The following is a 24,867-nucleotide window of genomic DNA, read 5'->3' as shown; positions in this document are numbered from 1 at the left end:
GTCCTTGCCGATGAGAAGCATACCCATAACATGATGCAGCCACCACCAAGCTTGAAAATAATGTTTTGTATTCGGCACATAAAGTTAATTTCAGTTTTACTTTAGTGCCTTATTGCAAACATGATGCATGTTTTGGAATAGTTTTATTCTGTACAGGCTTTCTTTTCACTCTGTGTAGTACTCTTAGTATTGTGTTGTAACTACAACGTTGTTCATCCATCCTCAGTTTTCTCCTATCACAGCCATTAAACTCTAAATGTTTGGTGAAATCACTGAGCGTTTTCCTTCCTCTCCGACAATGAGTTACGAAGGACTAGGGCTGTGGCGGTCACAAAGTTTAGTCGGCCGGTGATTGTCAAGCAAATAACTGTCTGTCTCACGGTAATAGACCGTTAATTAATCTCCTGGCTTCCACACATAGCCTACAAGCCATTTTAAAAAGTCTAATAAATCCATGTAAAAATAGCCTACACCTTCACAATAAATCCATTATTTATTTTAGACAGTTCTAAAGAAGCATGATATGAAGAAAATGTAGTCTATTTCAGAAGAGCAGAATAGCATACTCTGAGTTGTCCTGATGTGGCTATGCCATATGGCTGTGGGCTACACTAGTTCATTTAGCAGACAAGATTTGCTTAGAATTCCATGGCATTATTTTACAGTATGAAGAATACAATTGAACACAGCAGAATAAAATCTAAATATTTTCTCAATGATTTGAGGGAGTGCGCACATGCGGCTATTCTGTATTGAGCGGTTAACAAAGAAATAGGTACTCCTATATGCTTAATTTAGTTATTTATGTAACTTTAGTTGTTCTACAAACATTAGGCTATATGTTTGATGTTTAATACATTGTAAGGCTGCATGATGAGACTGTAATGATGATTTGAAAGAAGTTGCTTGAAAGGCATGAGCTCCGCTTAGTTTTTTTCGCAGGCTGTACACACTCCAATAGTCTCTCATTCACAATTTGACAAGCACTTGATAATGCCTAGAATTTCACGCGGGATTCCTGTTTGTGGCCGTAATGCACCCTAAAAAAATCCATTCCTATAAGGCTATTTCTTCACATTATAAGCACAGCAATGCACACATGGTAGTAGTGTCACGCCCTGACCTTATAGAGCCTTTTTATTCTCTATTTTGGTTAGGTCAGGGTGTGACTAGGGTGGGTACTCTAGTTGTTGTATTTCTATGTTGGCCTGGTATGGTTCCCAAACAGAGACAGCTGTCTATCGTTGTCTCTGATTGGGGATCATATTTAGGCAGCCTTTTCCCACCTGTTTGTTGTGAGATCTTGTCTATGTCTAGTTGCCTGCGAGCACTACATTCATCTAATAAACATGTGGAACTCTATGCACGCTGCGCCTTGGTCCAATCCTTCAAACAACGATCGTGACAGAAGATCCCACCACCCACGGACCAAGCAGCGTGCCCAGGAGGAGCAGGGATCCTGGGCCTGGGAGGAAAGCCAGGAGTGGAGGACATCCTGGACTTGGGAGGAAATAATGGCAGGAGACAAAAGCCTGCCATGGAAGCAGGCGGAAGCAGCGAGGGAGCAACGACGATGACACCAGGGTTCGTGGCCACGATGGAAGCCCGAGAGGCAGCCTCAAAACAAAAATGGGGGGGGGGGGGGGGGGCACACGGGGTAATCGGCGGAGCCGAGGTGTGAACCAGAGCAAGTCCACACGGAGTGGTCGGAGGAGCCAAGGTGTGAACCAGAGCCAGTCTGGGAGAGGAAGGTGAACTTGTAGGGGAGTGAAGGGTGTGAATCAGAGAAAGTTAAGGAGTTGATGGGGAAATTGGAGGAGAGAGTTATGAGAGAGCTGTTGTTTTGGCGCATGAGGCACGACATTCGCCCTAAGGAGCGTGTCCTCAGTTTAATGCCACCTGAGTCAGCTTTCCGTACTCGTCCTGAGGAGTGTGCTAGCCGTCTGGTGAAGACTGTGCCGGCCCCACGCACCAGGTCTCCAGTACGCCTCCCCAGCCCTGCACGTCCTGTACCAGCTCTACGCACTTGCCCTGAAGTACATGTCCCCAGTCCGGTACGTCCTGTGCCTGCTCCCCGCACTCGCCCCTGATGTACGCCTCCACAGCCCAGTACGTCCTGTGCTAGCTCCCCGCACTTGCCATGCAAAGGTTGTCATCTGTCCAGTAATTGTTGTGCCAGCTCTACGCTCCAGACCTCCAGTGTGCCTCCACAGCCCAGTACGTCCTGTGCCGGTTCTACGTACCGTGTCTCCAGTGCGCCTCCACAGCCCAGTGCGTCCTGTGCCAGCCCCCCGCACTTGCCGTGCGAAGGTTATTTGTCCAGCACACATTGTGCCAGCTCTACGCTCCAGTGCGCCTCCACAGCCCGGTATGCCCTGTGCCAGGCCTCCAGCGACAGGTCCCCAGTCCAGAGCTTCCGGCGACAGTTCCCGGTCCAGAGCCTCCGGCGACGGTCCGCGGTCCGGAGTCCCCGGCGACGATCCGTGGTCCGGAGCCACCACCGAGGCTAGATGCCCACCAGGACCCTCCCCCATAGAGTCAGGTTTTGTAGCCGGAGTTCGCATCTTTGAGTTTCATCTAATCCACGGTCCGGAGGAACTCTATGCACTCTAAGCCTTGTTCCAATCCTTCAAACAACGATCGTGACAAGTAGGCTATAAGTGCAAATGTTCCTTTAACGGGAATACACCGTTATCAAAAGTGACCACAAATGCAATTATGCATGTAAGGCTTTTATTATAAAGGTGGCATTTTTATGGTGAAAATTATCTTCGGCAAATTTGAAACTCACTCGCTGCTTACAGTGCATTCAGAAAGTATTCAGGCCCCTTCAATTTTTCTACATTTTCTGCCACGATGTTTAACAGAAGAGAGAAACCCCTAAATTATATTTTTTCAACTTGATGACTTTTCCTAGAGTGACCCCAAAATTAGAAAAAGGGAAACGTTGCCTTTGTTCATATTTCCATGAAAGCTGTACACCACCAGGGTACAAAGATTGTCTTAGGGTAATTTTTGACTCGGCAGTTAGAAAAGACACACACACACACACACACACACACACACACTGAGAAATTGAGATTGTGTGCTACTGATTGAACTCAGACAAAACTTTCTTGTGTATATGCAGCATCTCCCCTCTACGACCCCACACATGGCTCAGGTTCACAGAGAAAATTAAAACAAGAGAGCAATGATTTAGAAGAGGAGGAGGTATCTGAAGAAGAGGATGGGGAAGAATACAACCCAGAGCACGTTGCATAATCTTCAGATGAAGAAATCCTCCAAGCTGGAAGATACGTTTTTGTCAAAGAACAGCAAAATAACATGGTCCTTGTCACCATATGACAACCAGGGCAGGATGGCAACACACAATGTCAGAAGGATGACCCCAGGGCCCACAAGACATGCAGTTGCCCATGCCCAGGACATCACCTCAACATTCTACATGTTCATCACACCAGCCATCGAAAAAATCATCCTGGAGATGACTAATGTGGAGGGTTTCCGTAAATATGGAGACAACTGGAAAAGGATGTATGAGATTGACCTGCGTGCCTACATAGGGCTGCTAATCTTAGTGGGTGTGTATAAGTCCCGAGGTGAGGCTACGTGTAGTCTCTGGGATGCAGAGAGTGGAAGGGCGATTTTCCGTGCCACTGAAAGTCTTTCACACTTTGTAAAGAATGCTACGATTTGATAACCATGAGTCAAGACCTGCAAGACTTGTGAGAGACAAACTGGCAACCATAAGAGAGGTCTGGGAGAAGTGGGTGGAGCGTCTGCCATACCTCTAGAACCCTGGGCCTGAAGTAACCGTGGATGAGGCCATACCTCTAGAACCCTGGGCCTGAAGTAACAGTGGATGAGGCCATACCTCTAGAACCCTGGGCCTGAAGTAACCGTGGATGAGGCCATACCTCTAGAACCCTGGGCCTGAAGTAACCGTGGATGAGGCCATACCTCTAGAACCCTGGGCCTGAAGTAACTGTGGATGAGGCCATACCTCTAGAACCCTGGGCCTGAAGTAACCGTGGATGAGGCCATACCTCTAGAACCCTGGGCCTGAAGTAACAGTGGATGAGGCCATACCTCTAGAACCCTGGGCCTGAAGTAACCGTGGATGAGGCCATACCTCTAGAACCCTGGGCCTGAAGTAACTGTGGATGAGGCCATACCTCTAGAACCCTGGGCCTGAAGTAACCGTGGATGAGGCCATACCTCTAGAACCCTGGGCCTGAAGTAACAGTGGATGAGGCCATACCTCTAGAACCCTGGGCCTGAAGTAACCGTGGATGAGCAACTTGTTCCATTCAGAGGTACATTTTTATTTTCATATCTGTAATGTAAGTGATTTTCACTGTTCATTTTATTGTCTATTGCTGTAAAATCATTGATTTTATGTGATTGTTTTCTGTGACACTGATACCAATTACTGATTAGTAATATTTTATCAAAAGGTCGCTGTCAGATATGGGTGGCACAATCCAGCTACGCTTGGAAGATGCAAGTCTACACAGGGAAGCCGACCACTGGAGGCCTGGAGAAGAACCAGGGGATGCGGGTTGTGCTTGATGTGACAAACTGAGGAGGCACAATGTCACATGTGACAATTTCTTCACCTCTTATGAACTCAGCCAGCAGCTCCTGAAGAGAAAGATCACCATGGTTGGCACAGTTAGAAAGAACAAGCCTGAGCTCCCCCTGGACTCCTCACAACAAGGGGGAGGGAGGCCTTCTCATCAAAGTTTGCCTTCTCCCCCACCAACGCTCTAGTTTCTTATCTCCCAAAGAGGAACAAGAATGTGGTCCTCCTGAGCACACTGCACAAAACAGCTGAGATCAGTGATCGTGAGGACAGGAAACCAGCCATCATCCTGGACTACAACCACAACAAAGGAGGCGTGGACAACCTGGTGATTGGAACTTACAGCTACAGGAGGATGACTGCCCGCTGGCCCCTGGTCATCATCCATAACTTCATTGATGTGTCCTCATACAACGCCTTCGTGATATGGAACAAGATCAACCCTACGTGGATGCCTGATAAGTGGAACAAGAGGAGGGTGTTCCTGGAGCAGCTGGGAAAGGTACTTGTAACCCCACACATTCAAAGAATAGAGCGCCTCCCCCACACAGCGGCCTCTGCAGCGCTTGTGAAAGCTGTTCGGGGGCTGAATCTTGTCCTGGTCCACCTGAGGCTGGGGCAGGCAAGAGGAGGAGATGCCAATTCTGCCCCCCAATGAAGGACTGTAAAACAAATACTATGTGCTGCACATGTGAGAAATACATCTGCATGCACACATCTCCATGCACACACTTGCATACTGTCCTACATGTGCTAATTAGAGTTGATTTGATTTATATTCTTCACATTTTTGTTTTGTATCTTTATTGTTATTTATACACCTTGTGGGTGGGGGCAATGGTTCAAAAAATGGGAGAAGACTAGTATTTTGTAGTTGAATTCCTCATTGAATATATCAAAATGTTGGCAAAAAAGTTATTGTTTCCCTTCAATAAAATGCATTCAAAACTACTTTCTGCACATTTCTGCTGCTTTCTTAGGCTATGCAAGTGCTATCTCTTGCTAAAAATGCTTACAACTATGCAGTACCTTCAGCAATAATAATAAACCTGACCAGTTGTTTCTTCATCAAAATATATTTGGGATTTAAAATTCAATTAAGCTGCTTTATTTTAGGGGTTTAGTGAAGGCGGGTAATTTTTTTACCCTTGGGACAAGGAAGGGGACTATACAGAATGTTAAGACTACACAAGGGTTAAGTATTCAGACCCTTTGCTGTGAGACTGAAAATTGAGGCCACCTGTGATAAATTCAATTGATTGGATATGATTTGGAAAGGCACACACCTGTCTACATAAGGTCCCATAGTTGACAGTGCATGTCAGAGCAAAAACCAAGCCATGAGGTCGAAGGAATTGACCGTAGAGCTCCGAGACAGGATTGTGTCGAGGCACAGATCTAGGGAAGGATACAAAAACATTTCTGTGGCATTGAAGGTCCCCAAGAACACAGTGGCCTCCATCGTTCTTAAATGGAAGAAGTTTGGAACCATCAAGACTCTTCCTAGAACTGGCCATCCAACGAAACTGAGCAATCGGGGAGAAAGGCCTTGGTCAGAGAGGTGACCAAGAACCCAACGGTTACTCTGGCGGAATTCCTTTGTGGAGATGGGACAACCGTCTCTGCAGCACTCCACCAATCAGGCCTTTATGGTAGAGTGGCCAGACGGAAGCCACTCCTCAGTAAAAGGCACATGACAGCCCGCTTGGAGTTTGCCAAAAGGCACGTAAATGATTCAGATCACGAGAAACAACATTCTCTGAGCTGATGAAGCCAGGATTGAACACTTCTGGAGGAAACCTGGCACCATCCCTACAGTGAAGCATGGTGGTGGCAGCATGTGTTTATGTTTTTCAGTGGCAGGGACTGGGAGACTAGTCAGGATCGAGGGAAAGATGAACTGAGCATAGTAAATTGAAATCCTTGATGAAAACCTGCTCTTGAGCACTCAGGACCTCAGACTGGGGCGAAGATTCACCTTCCATCAGAACAACGACCTAAAGCACACAGCCAAGACAATGCAGGAGTGGCTTTGGGACAAATCTCAATGTCATTGAATGGCCCAGCCAGAGCCCGGACTTGAACTCGATCTAATATCTCTGGAGAGACCTGAAATAGTTGTGCAGCGACGCTCCCCATCTAACCTGACAGGTTGAGAGGATCTGCAGAGAAGAATCGGAGAAACTCCCCAAATACAGGTGTGCCAAGCTTGTAGCGTCATACCCAAGAATACTCGAGGCTGTAATCACTGTCAAAGGTGCTTCAACAAAGTAGTGAGTAAAGGGTCTGAATACTTATGTAAATGTGATATTTCGGTTTTTCTATGTTTAATAAATTAGCAAACGTTTCTTTTTTTTTTACGTGTGATTTTGAGTTTGAAAAACCAGATTTTACAAAACCTGGAAAAACAACACTTTTTTGTTGTTGTACCCTATGTTATTCTCTGAAAATATACATTTCTTCTTGCACTAAACACAGATTTTTTGTTTCTGTGAAAAAAATGTCACCTTTTTGGGTCCTCACCAGTTTGCATCCCTGATTTCTGTGTGTGGTCTGCAGCATGGGTTCCTCTGTGGAATGCCCTCCCTAACCCTATCCAGCCGTTTGTTTGTTTTGCCTTTTTCAAAGAAAGGGAGATGTTTGAGTTATTAGGCAGTCCTCCTCCTATTACTCCTCTGGGGTGTCTGCTTTAGGTTGCATCCAGAAATATCACCCTATTCCCTATATAGTTCACTACTTTTGACCAAGTGCCCTTTTGACCAGGGCCCCATAGGGATTAACTCCCAAGAAAGTATTTCCTTCATATCAAACCTGCAATGTCCGCCGCGGCCAGCTCTGAACTGATGGAATGCAATTAAGATGGAGAGGACAGATCAGAAAAGGCAGGGGAAAGACAGAGCTTGTGTATAGTTTTGTGTTCTCTCTCGGATACCTTCTACTCCCCGTTTGCTTCTTGTGGTCTCTTTCGCTCCTGATCTTACCTGATCTTTCCCCTTATCATGACACAGATCAGTGTTGTGATAAGGGGAAAGATCAGATCATTGTTGTGATAAGGGGAAAGATTTAGCCCAACATCAGTATTAAATGCTTTGGCTGATCCATAACCAATTTGAACAACTTTGAATTTCAAACACAACAGCACAGAAAGTTATGTAATGCCACACAATGAAGGTCTTTTAAATTCCACTAGCAGCCCGTGGTGGAGCACAGAACTCAACACGGGACCCTTTAATGTGGGTTAAATAGCATTAGCATATTAATGGGAGAAACAAGTGCCAGCTTTCTCAAGAGGGGAAAATCCATCAGTGCTGCCAGACAGCAGTAGTCCAGGAGCCATTGGAAAGCAGATGAGTCTAGAGAGTAGAGTTGGAGTTTATTAAGCTAGCAGAGACAAAAGTCCCCTCCTCCCCCTCCTCCAGCCCTTCCACTCCTCCTCCTCTCCTCCCCCAACCCCTCTGCTGGGCCCTTTCAGCCCGTCTGCCCTCATGCTGGGCCCTTGATGGATGCCCCAGCACTTCAGAGGGACAGTGTGTGAGGGCGAGGCGGGTACATAGTGTCCCAGCGTTTTGAAAAAGAGGTCCTCCTCCTCACATGTAATCCTGCGCCTCGAGCAAATCACCGCTGACAGCCACACTGCCAAAGTGAGACCACAAATCACCGCTGACAGCCACACTGCCAAAGTGAGACCACAAATCACCGCTGGTAGCCACACTGCCAAAGTGAGACCACAAATCACCGCTGGTAGCCACACTGCCAAAGTGAGACCACAAATCAGTTGCGCACCTCTTCCGGCACCCACACAGCCGCAGGCACCCACACAGCCGCAGGCACACCCAGGCACCCACACAGCCGCAGGCACCCACACAGCCGCAGGCACCCACACAGGCGCAGGCACCCACACAGGCGCAGGCACCCACACAGTCGCAGGCACACACAGTCACAGTCTCACACACACACAGCCACACACACAGCCGCAGGCACCCACACACACAGTCACACAGACAGTCACTCTCACACACACAGCCACACACACAGCTTGACGTTTACACATGCACTAACACAAACATACACACAGCCACACACACAGCCACACACAGCTTGAAGTTTACACACACAGCCACACACACAGCTTAAAGTTTACACGCGTACTAACACACAAACGTACACACACAGCCACACACACAGCTTGAAGTTTACACGCGCAATAACACACAAACGTACACACACAGCCGCACACACAGCCACACACACAGCTTGAAGTTTACACGTGTACTAACACACAATTATGTTGTTCCACTAACTGGTGAAAAGGAGGAAATCTCAGTTTGTAGAATCTTTTCTGGGGCTGGACATGCTGGAAGTTACACTTCGGTTGAGTGGAGAGAACAGGGTGTGTTGGGGAGTGAGTTTAGGGGACCCAAAGTAGGGTAGAGGGGTACGGAGAAGAGGGGAGGGCGGGACTGTTTATTGGTTGAGTAATTTAGAAAGAGGGTGCCCATTTGTTAGCTGCTAATGACCAACGAGTGAAAAGAACAGAAGTCTGGTCGTGTAATGAACGGAAAAACAAATCTAGACAGGGATAGAGGAGAAACGAGAGTTCACTAGACATCTGGGTGTCTGTGATGTCCTCCTCTTTTGTGAATTGCTTTTGTTGTTTTGTTTTGTACTGATGGGCAGTTTGGGTGCCTGTTGGTGTGCTTTGTGCCTCTCTTGGCTTCCTTCCCTCACTTGGCTCTCGTCGGAGACGGCGAGGTCTAAAGTAACAGTTGACGCCATAACAGCCTTCACAGAATACTCCCTCAGATCCACAGGCATGCATGTGCATACATTTGCACGTCTGCACACACACACAACACAGGGGCGCTAGTATGCTGCCACACACACACACACACACACACACACACACAGCTCACAGTCAGGGCGTGCGTGAGTGTGTGTCAGAGGGGGCGAGGTCGTTTGTAGCTGTGTGGTAAAGGCCTTACAGGGAAAAGGAAATGGCTTGTTACTGTCTCACTCCATCTCTTAATTAATGGAAATGCTTTTGGCAGAGATGATGTCATCTCAGTTCTAACTACTCTGAATGTTTCTTCATGTGTAACCTGCTGTTTCAACCAGGGACCAATCCTGTGCTGCTGGAGCTGATCTAGGATCAGTTTGGACATTTTTCCCCACTAATGATTTAAGGTTAGGGTCTTCCTGCCAACACACTGGTAGTAACACTGTAGTAGTAACACTGGTAGTAACACTGTAGTAGTAACACTGTAGTAGCAACACTGGTAGTAGCAACACTGGTAGTAGCAACACTGGTAGTAGCAACACTGGTAGTAGCAACACTGGTAGTAGCAACACTGGTAGTAGCAACACTGGTAGTAACAACACTGGTAGTAGTAACACTGTAGTAGTAACACTGTAGTAGTAACACTGGTAGTAACACTGTAGTAGTAACACTGTGGTAGCAACACTGTAGTAGCAACACTGTAGTAGCAACACTGTAGTCGCAACACTGTAGTCGCAACACTGGTAGTCGCAACACTGGTAGTAGCAACACTGGTAGTAGCAACACTGGTAGTAGCAACACTGGTAGTAGCAACACTGGTGTAGCAACACTGGTAGTAACACTGTAGTAGCAACACTGGTGTAGCAACACTGGTAGTAGCAACACTGTAGTAGCAACACTGTAGTAGTAACACTGGTAACAACGCTGGTGTAGCAACACTGGTAGCAACACTGGTGTAGCAACACTGGTGTAGCAACACTGGTGTAGCAACACTGTAGTAGCAACACTGTAGTAGCAACACTGGTAGTAGCAACACTGGTAGTAGCAACACTGGTAGTAGCAACACTGGTAGTAGCAACACTGGAGTAGCAACACTGGTAGTAGCAACACTGGTAGTAGCAACACTGGTAGTAGCAACACTGGTAGTAGCAACACTAGCAACACTGTAGTAGTAACACTGGTAGTAGTAACACTGGTAGTAGTAACACTGGTAGTAGTAACACTGGTAGTAGTAACACTGTAGTAGTAACACTGGTAGTAGTAACACTGTAGTAGCAACACTGGTGTAGCAACACTGGTGTAGCAACACTGGTGTAGCAACACTGGTGTAGCAACACTTGTAGTAGCAACACTTGTAGTAGCAACACTTGTAGTAGCAACACTGGTAGTAGCAACACTAGTAGTAACACTGTAGTAGCAACACTGGTAGTAGCAACACTGGTAGTAACAACACTGGTAGTAACAACACTGGTAGTAGCAACACTGTAGTAGTAACACTGTAGTAGTAACACTGTAGTAGTAACACTGGTGTAGTAACACTGGTAGTAACACTGGTAGTAACACTGGTAGTAACACTGGTAGTAGTAACACTGTAGTAGTAACACTGTGGTAGCAACACTGTGGTAGCAACACTGTAGTAGCAACACTGTAGTCGCAACACTGTAGTCGCAACACTGGTAGTCGCAACACTGGTAGTCGCAACACTGGTAGTCGCAACACTGGTAGTAGCAACACTGTAGTAGTAACACTGGTAGTAGCAACACTGGTGTAGCAACACTGGTAGTAACACTGTAGTAGCAACACTGGTGTAGCAACACTGTAGTAGCAACACTGGTGTAGCAACACTGGTAGTAGCAACACTGTAGTAGCAACACTGTAGTAGCAACACTGTAGTAGTAACACTGGTAGTAACACTGGTGTAGCAACACTGGTGTAGCAACACTGGTGTAGCAACACTGTAGTAGCAACACTGGTAGTAGCAACACTGGTAGTAGCAACACTGGTAGTAGCAACACTGGTAGTAGGAACACTGTAGTAGCAACACTGGTAGTAGCAACACTGGTAGTAGCAACACTGGTAGTAGCAACACTGGTAGTAGCAACACTGGTAGTAGCAACACTGGTAGTAGCAACACTGGTAGTAACACTGTAGTAGCAACACTGGTGTAGCAACACTGGTGTAGCAACACTGGTAGTAGCAACACTGGTAGTAGCAACACTGTAGTAGTAACACTGGTGTAGCAACACTGGTGTAGCAACACTGTAGTAGCAACACTGTAGTAGCAACACTGGTGTAGCAACACTGTAGTAGCAACACTGTAGTAGCAACACTGTAGTAGCAACACTGTAGTAGCAACACTGGTAGTAGCAACACTGGTAGTAGGAACACTGGTAGTAGGAACACTGGAGTAGCAACACTGGAGTAGCAACACTGGAGTAGCAACACTGGTAGTAGCAACACTGGTAGTAGCAACACTGGTAGTAGCAACACTGGTAGTAGCAACACTGGTAGTAGCAACACCAGCAACACTGGTAGTAGTAACACTGGTAGTAGTAACACTGGTAGTAGTAACACTGTAGTAGTAACACTGGTAGTAGTAACACTGGTAGTAGCAACACTGTAGTAGCAACACTGGTAGTAACACTGGTAGTAGCAACACTGGTAGTAGCAACACTGGTGTAGCAACACTGGTGTAGCAACACTGGTGTAGCAACACTGTAGTAGCAACACTGGTAGTAGCAACACTGGTGTAGCAACACTGTAGTAGCAACACTGTAGTAGCAACACTGGTGTAGCAACACTGTAGTAGCAACACTGTAGTAGCAACACTGTAGTAGCAACACTGTAGTAGCAACACTGGTAGTAGCAACACTGGTAGTAGGAACACTGGTAGTAGGAACACTGGAGTAGCAACACTGGAGTAGCAACACTGGTAGTAGCAACACTGGTAGTAGCAACACTGGTAGTAGCAACACTGGTAGTAGCAACACTGGTAGTAGCAACACCAGCAACACTGGTAGTAGTAACACTGGTAGTAGTAACACTGGTAGTAGTAACACTGGTAGTAGTAACACTGTAGTAGTAACACTGGTAGTAGTAACACTGGTAGTAGCAACACTGGTAGTAGCAACACTGTAGTAGCAACACTGGTAGTAACACTGGTAGTAGCAACACTGGTGTAGCAACACTGGTGTAGCAACACTGGTGTAGCAACACTGTAGTAGCAACACTGGTAGTAGCAACACTGGTAGTAGCAACACTGGTAGTAGCAACACTGGTAGTAGCAACACTGGTGTAGCAACACTGTAGTAGCAACACTGTAGTAGCAACACTGGTAGTAGCAACACTAGCAACACTGGTAGTAGCAACACTAGCAACACTGGTAGTAGCAACACTGGTAGTAGCAACACTGGTAGTAGCAACACTAGCAACACTGGTAGTAGCAACACTAGCAACACTGGTAGTAGCAACACTGGTAGTAGCAACACTGGTGGTAGCAACACTGGTGGTAGCAACACTGGTGGTAGCAACACTGGTGGTAGCAACACTGGTGGTAGCAACACTGGTAGTAGTAACACTGTAGAAGCAACACTGTAGAAGCAACACTGTAGAAGCAACACTGGTAGTAGCAACACTGGTAGTAGCAACACTGGTAGTAGCAACACTGGTAGCAGCACATACAGATGTCTTCCCTTATAGTAAATCTCTCTAAAAGGTCATGTATTAATGTAGGACGTTGATTGAATCAATGGTTTATGCATACTGTTATGTACAATATTTGTGTGTGTCAGTTGTCTTGAATTCAATAATTTAGTTTGTAGACTGATGTAGTGTTATGTTTTGAAAAATTATATGCACATATTGATGAAACACAGCATAATTTGGAGGGGGAAAATAATGCCGAGCCAAACTGGTATCAACCACAGAGACAGAGGATCCCATTTGTTTTTCCACTGAGATCTCCTCCTGTTCATTTGCTTCACTACTTAACTGTGGGTGCCAGAGATTCTCACTGGCAGGTCCTCTGCTTGTTTTGAGAGGACGATAATGTCCTCACCCCTCTCTTGCCCTTACTATCTTCCCCCTCCTCTCCCTTGTTCCTCTCCCCAACCCCTGACCTTCTCCATGGGCAACAGAAGCTCAGGGAGGTGTGAGAGGAGCAGGCAGAGGAGCAGGGTTAGTGGTGGGCGTTCCAGCCAGGCCAGGAGCGATCAGCTGCCGCTTTGTTGTCTTATCCACAAGGAGTCCGGGGAGGGAAGAGGGGGCTGGCCCTGGCCTTGCCAGCCCCACTACTACTACACACATACTGCACTGTGAGAGAGAGAAATGTAACTCCTCTCTCTCTCTCTCTCTCTCTCTCTCTCTCGTGCGCTCTCTCTCTCACTCACAGCTGGCCAGTCAGTGTGGAGCAGGAACAGTAATTGAGGCTGCTGTGTGTGCTGTGCAGAGTGGAGTTTCTCATACCATGGACAGAGAGGAGACACACACGCGTGCATTCCCCAGTCTCTGAGCACACACACAGGGGGGAGAGCGAGAACCAGGGAGTTGAGACGTTGTGTGGAGTCCGGAGCCTGAGGGACTTCCCCCCTCATCTGTAGCCCGGCTAGCAGTCGAGACACCATGCTGGTGCTGTGGGAAGGAGCACATTGGAGCCATCTCATTTTGCTTGGACTTTTGTCTCTGCCCTACCAGACCTACGGTGAGTAGGTGGACTAACACGCCTTTCACACTCACTCTCTCCTACACAGCTCTCCTCAGCCCCAGGGTTAGGGGTAGTCCCCAGGGGGACTCAGACTGGGGAACCATCCGTGGTAAGGGACCTGACACTTTCAGACTGGTCACACTATATATTGGATTGAAATATGTTGGGGGATATTTTACATATTAAGGATCGCATGTATGGTACAGTAGTCCAGGTGTGGAACGCTTTAAAGTCTATAGAGAATACACAGCTTTATTTGCCTTGCATGCTTTAATCAACGACAACATGGTATTTAGTTCCCTTCTCGTTTTGGTGGTATCGAAGTTGGCCTTTTCTCTAGATTTCAATGGACTTGTATTTTAAAAATCGTCAATGACGCAGCCGAACACTTTTTTTGTTCAAAGTTATCATTTTGATTTACAAAATTAAGTCTTGTTTAATTTATATTCACACAAATAATGATTAACACATGGCAATATTATATTGTTATAACATCTAGATTCAAGAATATATCCTCTTTTTAATGGAAGTAGGCTATTTGTTTTGGTGGCTTGGAATGATAATTTTTGTGGATTACAGTAACAGATGAATTTAGAGAAAAATTTTGAAATTCTATCGGTCGCTATGACAAAGGTTCATCTTAAAAGCAAGGGATGATGGCTGCAAGCCGTTTACCAATTAGATGTATATTCTTGCTTGGGTCTGTCGTTCTATTTTTATTTATTGTAGTCATTGTAGTGGATTACAGTAACATCATTGTAGTGGATTACAGTAACAGTAGCTTTAAGGGAAATGTGAGTGAGCAGCCTGCTCTTGGTCCATGTTAGTTAGAGTTTGGGTTTGTTTAGTGGTGTGTAAGGCATCGTCCAGTGTCCCTGGCAGGCAGATAGATGGGGGTGTATTCATTTAGGAACCAAATGGGCAGAAACAAGGAGGGACCTACCTGAATTTGTCCAATAACTAATTAAATGTTTTGCTACGGTCTGTACTAATGAATCCATCCCTGAGCAGTCGGTCAACCAGGCAGGGATCGCAGCTGTCTCCCACTTGTTTGACACACAGTTGGACTCCCAGCTTAAAAACCACTCAACCCTCCTTCTGCCAGGGCACACAATGATTGAGCTCACAGACACACACACACACACACACACTTCCACCACGCGAGTACATATACACACATGCAGTCTCACAAAACACACACACAGTCATGAAACACACGAATGCACACAGACTCTCAAAGCACGAACGCATCTGCGCACATCCATATCCACACACACAAAACACACACCCACACACAAAACACACACCCACACACAAAACACACAGGTTGCAGTGAGGGCACATCCTCTAAAAATGACATGTTCTATAAAAACCAGACGTTGTCCTATCAGGGAGTTCAATCTAACAGAATGAACCTGAAATGCTGACCAAGTTCTCTAAATGGTGCTTCTTATAGAAGAGACACTGCGTTCATAGACGTAAGGTACCTTGTGTTGTGTCTGGTTCTATGTAGAGCTTATGATGTGAACAGGCTTAGGTTGGTCTCTAATGTTAAATAAGAATAAGTAGTCATACCCATTCAGCGTAATGTATGTGTGTCCATAATGCACTGCTTTCTGTATGTTATACTTCTGTCATGTGCTGAAATGTAAGACAATCCACAACTTGCATTAAGTAGGCGACTACACTGTTTAGTACTGCAAACCAGCAAAAACCTACTTTGTTTTCATTTAGTATTTTAGTTAACTCGATGAGTTAAGTCGTATTTGCTGATATTCAATTATTTCTTACTTGGTAATAATTTGTAACAAATTTCAGTTTTCTTTAGTCTCGGATTACTATCACCAGCAGATAAATTAAACATATATACATTTATACATTTCAGGTCTCTCTTGGAAAAGAGATGTTATCTCAATGAGAATAAACCTGTGTATATATAAATAAAAAATACATTTATTTAGATCAATGAAATGAAACCCCATTGACTTGGTCAGCTTTTAAGCCTTCGCTTCTGTTTGATTGGGCCTAAACCCTTTATGTTCCTGGTCAATTTGACCTGTTGACCTGTAAGTAAATTAATATATGATTTTAACCTCCCAAAATATATTTGCTAGTAGCTGAGAATGTCGTCTTTTCATCCCATGAGTTGATCGACCCAACTGTTCAACATTTCGAGAGAAATGTTTGATTACTTTACCAAAGTCGTAAATGAATCAAATTGACATTTTATGATATTTGTGAATTTCTTTTCATTTTTTTTGCCAAACTTCAGATCAATGTACCTCGGTCTCTGAACATCACAGGGAAAATATACGGTCCCACTTTATTTTGAGAGTCCAGATTTTCCATCTATACGGTACATTCGGAAAGTATTCAAACCCCATGAATTTTCCACATTTTGTTACGTTACAGCCTTTTTATAAATTAATTTTTCCCCCTCATCAATCTACACACACTACCCCATACTGGCAAAGCAAAAACAGGTTTTTAGAAATTTCAGCAAAAAAACATTTACAGTTGAAGTCGTAAGTTTACATACCCCTTAGCCAAATACATTTCAACTCGGTATTTCACAATTCCTGACATTTAATCCTAGTAAAAAATCCCTGTCTTAGGTCAGTTAGGATCACCACTTTATGTTAAGAATGTGAAATGTCAGAATAATAGTAGGGAGAATGATTTATTTCAGATTTTATTTCTTTCATCACATTCCCAGTGGGTCAGAAGTTTACATACACTCAATTTGTATTTGGTAGCATTGCCTTTAAATTGTTTAACTTGGGTCAAACGTTTCAGGTAGCCTTCCACAAGCTTCACACAATAAGTTATGTGAATTTTGGCCCATTCCTCCTGACAGAGCTGGTGTAACTGAGTCAGGTTTGTAAGCCTCCTTGCTCGCACACACTTTTTCAGTTCTGCCCACAAATTTTCTATGGGATTGAGGTCAGGGCTTTCTGATGGCCACTCCAATACCTTGACTTTGTTGTCCTTAAGCCATTTTGCCACAACTTTGGAAGTATGCTTGGGATCATTGTCCATTGGGAAGACCCATTTGCGACCAGGCTTTAACTTCCTGACTGATGTCTTGGTGTTGCTTCAATATATCCACATAATTTTCCTTCCTCATGAGCCATCTATTTTGTGAAGTGCCACCAGCCCCTCCTGCAGCAAAGCACAGCTTGCAAGCCTCCCCCTTTTTCCTCCAAACATAACGATGGTCATTATGGCCAAACAGTTGTATTTTTGTTTCATCAGACCAGAGAGCATTTCTCCAAAAGTACGACCTTTGTCCCCATGTGCAGTTGCAAACCGTAGTCTGGCTTTTTTATGGCGGTTTTGGAGCAGTGGCTTCTTCCTTGCTGAGCGGCCTTTCAGGTTATGTCGATATAGGACTCGTTTTACTGTGGATATAGATACTTTTGTACCTGTTTCCTCCAGCATCTTCTCAAGGTCCTTTGCTGTTGTTCTGGGACTGATTTGCACTTTTCGCACCAAAGTACGTTCATTTCTAGGAGACAGAACGCGTCTCCTTCCTGAGCGATGTGACGGCTGCGTGGTCCCATGGTGTTTATACTTGCGTACTATTGTTTGAACAGATGAACGTGGTACCTTCAGGCGTTTGGAAATTGCTCCCAAGGATGAACCAGACTTGTGGAGGTCTACAATTTTTTTCAGAGGTCTTGGCTGATTTATTTTGATTTTCCCATGATGTCAAGCAAAGAAGCACTGAGTTTGAAGTTAGGCCTTGAAATACATCCACAGGTACACCTCCAATTGACTCAATTAGCCTATCAGAAGCTTCTAAAGGCATGACATAATTTTCTGGTATTTTCCAAGCTGTTTAAAGGCACAGTCAACTTAGTGTATGTAAACTTATCCCACTGAAATTGTGATACAGTGAAATAATATGTCTATAAACAATTGCTGGAAAAATTACTTGTGTCATGCACGAAGCAGATGTCCTGATTGACTTGCTAAAACTAGTTGGCTAACAAGAAATTTGTAGAGTGGTTGAAAAACGAGTTTTAACCTAAGTGTATGTAAACTTCCGACTTCAACTGTACATAAGTATTTAGACCCTTTACTCAGTATTTTGTTGAAGCACCTTTGACAGTGAAAGCCTTTAGTCTTCTTGGGTACAAGCTTGGTACACCTGTATATGCAGAGTTTCTCCCATTCTTCACTGCGGTCCTCTCAAGCTCTGTCAGGCTGGATGGGGAGCGTCGCTGCACAGTTATTTTCAGGACCTTCCAGAGACCTTCCAGAGATCAAGTCCGGGCTCTGGCTGGGCCACTCAACGACATTCAGAGAATTGTCCCGAAGCTACTCCTGCGTTGTCTTGGCTGTGTGCTTAGGGTCGTTGTCCTGTTGGGAGATAAACCTTCACTCCAGTATTAGGTCCTGAGCGATCTAAAGCAGATTTTCATCAAGGATCTCTCTGTACTTTGCTCCGTTCACCTTTCCCTCGATCCTGACTACTCTCCCAGTTCCTGCCTCTGAAAAACACTGTGAAAGCATTATGCTGCCGCCGTCATGCTTAACCATGTTTCCTCCAGACTTGACTCTTGGCATTCAGGCCAAAGTTTCATCAAACCAGAGAATCTTGTTTCTCATGATCTGAGTGTCCTTTAGGTGCCTTTTGGCAAACTCCAAGTGGGCTTTCGTGGCTTTTACTGAGGAGTGGCTTCCGTCTGGCCACTCTACCATAAAGGCCTGATTGGTGGAGTGTTGCATAGATGGTTGTCCTTCTGGAAGGTTCTCCCATCTCCACAGAGGAACTCTAGAGCTCCCTGACCAAGGCCCTTCACCCCCGATTGCTCCGTTTGGCCGGGCGGCCAGCTCTAGGTAGTCTTGGTGGTTCCAAACTTTTTCCATTGAAGAATGATGGAGGCCACTGTGTTCTTGGGAACCTTCAATGCTGCAGACATTTTTTGTTACCCTTCCCCAGATCTGTGCCTTGACACAACCCTGTCTCGGAGCTCTACGGACAATTCCTTTGACCTCATGGCTTGGTTTTTGCTCTGACATGCACTGTCAACTGTAGGACCTTTATAGAGACAGGTGTGTGCCTTTCCAAATCATGTCCAATCAATTGAATTTAGCACAGGTGGACTCCAATCAAGTTGTAGAAACATCTCAAGGATGATGAATGGAAACAGGATGCACCTGAGCTCAAGTTCAAGTCTCATAGCAAAGGGTCTGAATACTGATGTAAATAAGGTATTTCTGTTTTTTTTTAAATAAATTTGCAAAAATGTATAAAAACCTGTTCGCTTTGTCATTATGGAGTATTGTGTGTAGATGAGGGAAATATGTATTTAATCCATTTTAGAATAAGGCTGTAACATAACAAAATGTGGAAAAAGTGAAGGGGACTTTCCGAATGCACTGTAGTTCTACAGATGGTCATATTACGAACAAACTGTTGCTAAGCAACTGCTTGTTACGGTTAAAGTTATGGTAAGGTTTAAATAAGGGTTAAGGTTAGGGTAAGGGTTAGAGCTAGGCTTAGGGTTAGTAGATAGTTAGTTGAAATGTTGTTGATAGCCCCCTTTCTGCTCTACAGACTATCCAAATAGTGTTACCAAACATATTTATGTCCTTGTGATCATCATGGTTAGAGCTTTACTTCACAGAATACAATTTGTCTCTAGCACAAAGGTCAAGGTCAAATTTACTTCAGACCAGTGTTCCTCAACCTCTGAGTCATAGGGAAATCATACATATATCTATGTGATCAGCAAGGTTTCACCATTCCTGTGCAGAAAGCAGCTTGTTTCTAGGATTCTAAAGTTCTTTAGGTCAGAATCAAGATGCAGTGGTCAAATTGCAGGTCAAATTTACACAGAACATCATGGGTGTCACTTTTCCTTTACCAGGTCAATTTTTTTTTAAATGTATTTTTTAAATGACATGTTTTACAAGTTTTAGACTCACAGTTAGGGATGTAGATGAAGGATTATGGTGAAGAAATTACGTAAAATAGTATTTTAGTGATTTCAAACTCTGTTCTGGGTCAAATTGACCCTGAACATAAGGGAAAGGTTAAGCTTTTGTTAAGGATACAAACATTAAACTGGTTAAATGTTTTCATTTCTACACTCAAGGCCTTGTGTCCAAATGTTTGTACTGTAGAGCACCCTGTCAAGAACCAGACATAGGTTCACCGATTTTAAAATGGGAGTTCTACCAAGACCACTTGAAATGTGCCTTTGACATTAGATAGACTAAATCGATGGGTAGGATGGACGTGTAAGCATCCCCCATTTCCTCTTATGACTTGTTTAACTATCTCTTTCCTCTGCCTGTCTTCTTGGCCTTTTCATTATTCTGTCTGGCTTTCTTTTTTCTTCACACTTCAACTTCATTATGGAGGGAAAGTGTCAATGGTGGCAGGAAGAACAGTAGCCATCTGTTAGAACAGTAGCCATTTAGTTTCATCAGTTCAGTGTGTGTAGTACGCAACTTTACTATCATCAGTTTGGAATGCAGATTCTGTCCCACTAAATCATTGCAGCAGGCTACTGATTGCTCATTGGCTCTAAGCCGCTGGCTACTGATTGCTCATTGGCTCGATCTACTGAAACATCCCATTATTTGAATCTCATCAACATGATGTGTAGCTTCAGAGGGAGGACAGTAGTAGCTATCCCTGAGTTGATTCATTCCTAGTATGGGGGAAATACAGCAGGGATTCATGCTGCTGTTATTGTAGCTACTTATGTACCCAACTATTGTCAGGTGAGAGGGCTTTGAAATGAAATGACGCGAACTACAAGAGCAGCCTATTCAGGGATACAATAGAATGACTGTTTTCCCCAAGGGAACTTCAGTTGTTGCAAGGCGATAAGATGTTAAGATATTAAATAAACATATAACAGCACAATTCCCTCATAACATATACAAAACAAATGCTATACAAGGTATAAACAAGATAAATATAGGTCACAATGAGGTTTGAGGACTAGCATGGGAAAACACTACTACTGCTACGTTAGTGCACCCCCTGCAGGTCAGCCAATATGGTTCACCCTTGCCGCCAGCCAGTCAGCATCAGCCTCCAACAGGTTGGAACAAGGTTAAATGAGTGGTTTAACTGACTATAGAGTTAAACGTGAGTCATAAAGAAAAATATTTGGCCTGGTGAAATGTGAAGACTTGAGAGTTTGAGGAGAATGGCTACAGAGAGATGTTTCCCTATCCCTTCAGGTAGTTGACTGAATTCACAGAGGAGAGAGTCTCCCCTGTCTGAGGAGAGAGGAGAGAGTCTCCCCTGTCTGAGGAGAGAGGAGAGAGTCTCCCCTGTCTGAGGAGAGAGGAGAGAGTCTCCCCTGTCTGAGGAGAGAGGAGAGAGTCTCCCCTGTCTGAGGAGAGAGGAGAGAGTCTCCCCTGTCTGAGGAGAGAGGAGAGAGTCTCCCCTGTCTGAGGAGAGAGGAGAGAGTCTCCCCTGTCTGAGGAGAGAGGAGAGAGTCTCCCCTGTCTGAGGAGAGAGGAGAGAGTCTCCCCTGTCTGAGGAGAGAGTCTCCCCTGTCTGAGGAGAGAGTCTCCCCTGTCTGAGGAGAGAAGAGAGAGTCTCCCCTGTCTGAGGAGAGAGGAGAGAGTCTCCCCTGTCTGAGGAGAGAGTCTCCCCTGTCTGAGGAGAGAGTCATTCTAAGCATTTTAGCCTTGAGCATGTCTCAGCTATGCTATTGTGTCTTATGTGAATGACCAGGGCCCCTATTCATTAATTGTTTCAAAGTAGGAGTGTTGATCTATGATCAGTTTAGACTTTTAGAGCATAATGAATAAGACTACAAGGAGAGGAGGGACCTGGTCCTATATCAGCACTTCTACTCTGAGATTCTTCATGAATACGGGCCCAGAAGCACAATGTTTCGTTTATCAAAAAGACAAAGAGCGAGGGGAAAGAAGGCGACGACACACAAAGCTATTGGTACCTCAGGCCAGCACTAGACTAGCCCTGAGAGGAAGCAGTTTGTTTACATTTCATTGTCCTTTGTGGAAACGGCACCATAGGATCAGTTTTCATATTCAAAGGACTGCAGTTGCTTGTCTTTTGCCACTACTCGTTAATGAGTTACTGTTCTTTTTTTTGCAAAATGTCCAAATATCCTATTGTGTTGTTGAGTTTTTTTAAATGGTTTTGTCCTTAAAGTAATACAGGTTTTAGTTTAGCTGAGTTGATCTGTTTGGCATAACGGTGTTAGGTTTCACATGGAACTTTCCTAATTCTAAACTGTGAAATAAACTACAGAATGAACTGTAATAAATCTCCAGACAAACAACAACCGAGGTGTTGGGACTCTAATAATATATTGTTTTAATCAATAGCTTTATAAAGAACCAAATAGTGGAAGACAGAAGTGTCCTACCCACTGGTGAGACCTGGATCACCTTATTTTTAACCTCATTACATGTACATAGCAATTCAATAATAGTTTATTAGAGTAAATTACCGTGATCACAATGCAGATGCTACTTCATATTGTTGTCCTTGTGTTGTTGTCAACAGGTCATTTAGGTTGTCTGCGATGCAGCCTTATTCCCTTATGAAGCCCCATTATTCTTAGGCACTGCATCTCAGTGCTAGAGGCGTCACTATAGACCCTGGTTCGATTCCAGGCTGTATCACAACTGTCAGGGGAGTCCCATAGGGTGACGCACAATAGGCCCAGGGTCATCCGGGTTAGGGGTTGGCTGAGGTAGGCCGTCATTGTAAATAAGAATTTGTTCTTAACTGACTTGCCTAGTTAAATTAAGGTTAAATAAAAAAATACAAAATTCTACCACACTCTGGCTACAAAGGCATAATCATTTCAAAAGGATTGTTTCAGAAGAAAAAAGAGAGCGAGAGAATGAAAGGGAGGAAGAGGGAGAGAAGGTGAGAGAGGGAAAGTGAGGGCGCTGTTCTGTGCTCCTCAGAGCTTGTTGGTCCAATGGCTTCCTGACAGGATGTGTCTCGGGTTCCCCTCAGTAGAACCTGACACCCAGCCGTTCAGATGTGCAGCTCCGCTGGTCAGCCATGGGCCCCAGGAGTGAGGAGGGTTGTCCTGGGGTGAGCATGCCGGAGCCTGGGGCTCAGAGCACCTGTGGCTCTCTAATAACCAGGGGAAAAGGAAAGGAAAGGAGAGGGGGGACTAGGTATTAAGGGGCATTACATCCTGTAACATAAACCCCCTTAGATTAACTGTCCTCATCTTCTTCGTAGGGTTCAGCTGGTGCTGAAACGCTAACGTATCCCATGTTTTGCTGTAGACTGGTCTGTGGGAGTGTTTTGCTGTAGACTGGTCTGTGGGAGTGTTTTGCTGTAGAATGGTCTGTAGGAGTGTTTTTCTATTGGCTGGTCTGTGGGAGTGTTTTGCTGTAGACTGGTCTGTGGGAGTGTTTTGCTGTAGACTGGTCTGTGGGAGTGTTTTGCTGTAGACTGGTCTGTGGGAGTGTTTTGCTGTAGACTGGTCTGTGGGAGTGTTTTGCTGTAGACTGATCTGTGGGAGTGTTTTGCTGTAGACTGGTCTGTGGGAGTGTTTTGCTGTAGACTGGTCTGTGGGAGTGTTTTGCTGTAGACTGGTCTGTGGGAGTGTTTTGCTGTAGACTGGACTGTGGGAGTGTTTTGCTGTAGACTGGTCTGTGGGAGTGTTTTGCTATAGACTGGTCTGTGGGAGTGTTTTTCTATTGGCTGGTCTGTGGGAGTGTTTTTCTATTGGCTGGTCTGTGGGAGCGTTTTTCTGTAGGATACTCTGTGGGAGTGTTTTGCTATAGACTGGTCTGTGGGAGTGTTTTTCTATTGGCTGGTCTGTGGGAGTGTTTTTCTATTGGCTGGTCTGTGGGAGTGTTTTTCTATTGGCTGGTCTGTGGGAGTGTTTTTCTATTGGCTGGTCTGTGGGAGTGTTTTGCTGTAGGTTGTTCTGTATGAGTGTTTTTCTATTGGCTGGTCTGTGGGGAGTGTTTTTCTATTGGCTGGTCTGTGGGAGTGTTTTCTGTAGGATACTCTGGGAGTGTTTTGCTATAGACTGGTCTGTGGGAGTGCTTTGCTATAGGTTGGTCTGTGGGAGTGTTTTGCTGTTGGCTGGTCTGTGGGAGTGTTTTCCTATAGGATACTCTGTGGGAGTGTTTTGCTATTGTGTACTCTGTGGGAGTGTTTTGCTACTACAGGCTACTCTGTGGGAGTGTTTTGCTGTAGGCTACTCTGTGGGAGTGTTTTGCAACAGGATACTCTGTGGGAGTGTTTTGCTGTAGGCTACTCTTTGGGAGTGTTTTGCAACAGGATACTCTGTGGGAGTGTTTTGCTGTAGGCTACTCTGTGGGAGTGATACAAATCTCCCCTTTTAATCAGGAACTAGTTGGGAGATGGGAGACTACTAAATGATGGGGCTTAATTCTCCTGGATGACATTTCCCCTAGGTACCGATCCAGGATCTGCTTCCCCTCCCCCAATCCTAACCTTAACCGTTATTGGGGGAAATGCAAAACTGAACCAAGATCAAGGCAACTTCCAAGCTTAATAACAAGGGGACAAGTAGACATGGAAAGCAGCAGAAACTGCACCCCTCCAGGACAGTGTTAGTTAGGACATCACTGAGAGGGGAGTACGGATAGATGAGAGGGTAGACAATGAGGCCTTTATGGTGGGGGGGGGGGGGGGTGCTTGGTGGTAGGTGGGGAAGAAGGTGTAGTTCGATTAAGGGAATGTGTCTGTTTTTGACATGGTTTTAGTAGCCAATTCATGCAAAACCAAAAATAAGGACTCCGGGAAGTCGTTTTGGCCACTCGCATCAATATGAGTAAGCGAGGACTTTTCAG

General features: G+C 45.0%; 1 protein-coding gene across 2 annotated transcripts in view; it reads left to right on the top strand.

The window, feature by feature from the left end:
• bmpr1ba (bone morphogenetic protein receptor, type IBa) overlaps positions 1–24,867 on the top strand; it is a 134,439-nt gene that overhangs the window by 71,578 nt on the left and 37,994 nt on the right. For both annotated transcript variants that reach the window (XM_029717984.1, XM_029717985.1), the window contains one exon: positions 13,756–14,064. In XM_029717984.1, coding sequence (XP_029573844.1) covers positions 13,986–14,064 — 79 coding nt within the window. In that variant the 5' untranslated portion in view covers positions 13,756–13,985. The remainder of the gene's footprint in view (positions 1–13,755; positions 14,065–24,867) is intronic.

The sequence above is a fragment of the Salmo trutta genome, chromosome 27 (genome assembly GCF_901001165.1).
Source record: "Salmo trutta chromosome 27, fSalTru1.1, whole genome shotgun sequence".
Lineage (NCBI taxonomy): Eukaryota > Metazoa > Chordata > Actinopteri > Salmoniformes > Salmonidae > Salmo > Salmo trutta.
Note: the sequence above shows the minus strand (reverse complement) of the source record. Positions and strands in the feature narration are given on the sequence as shown.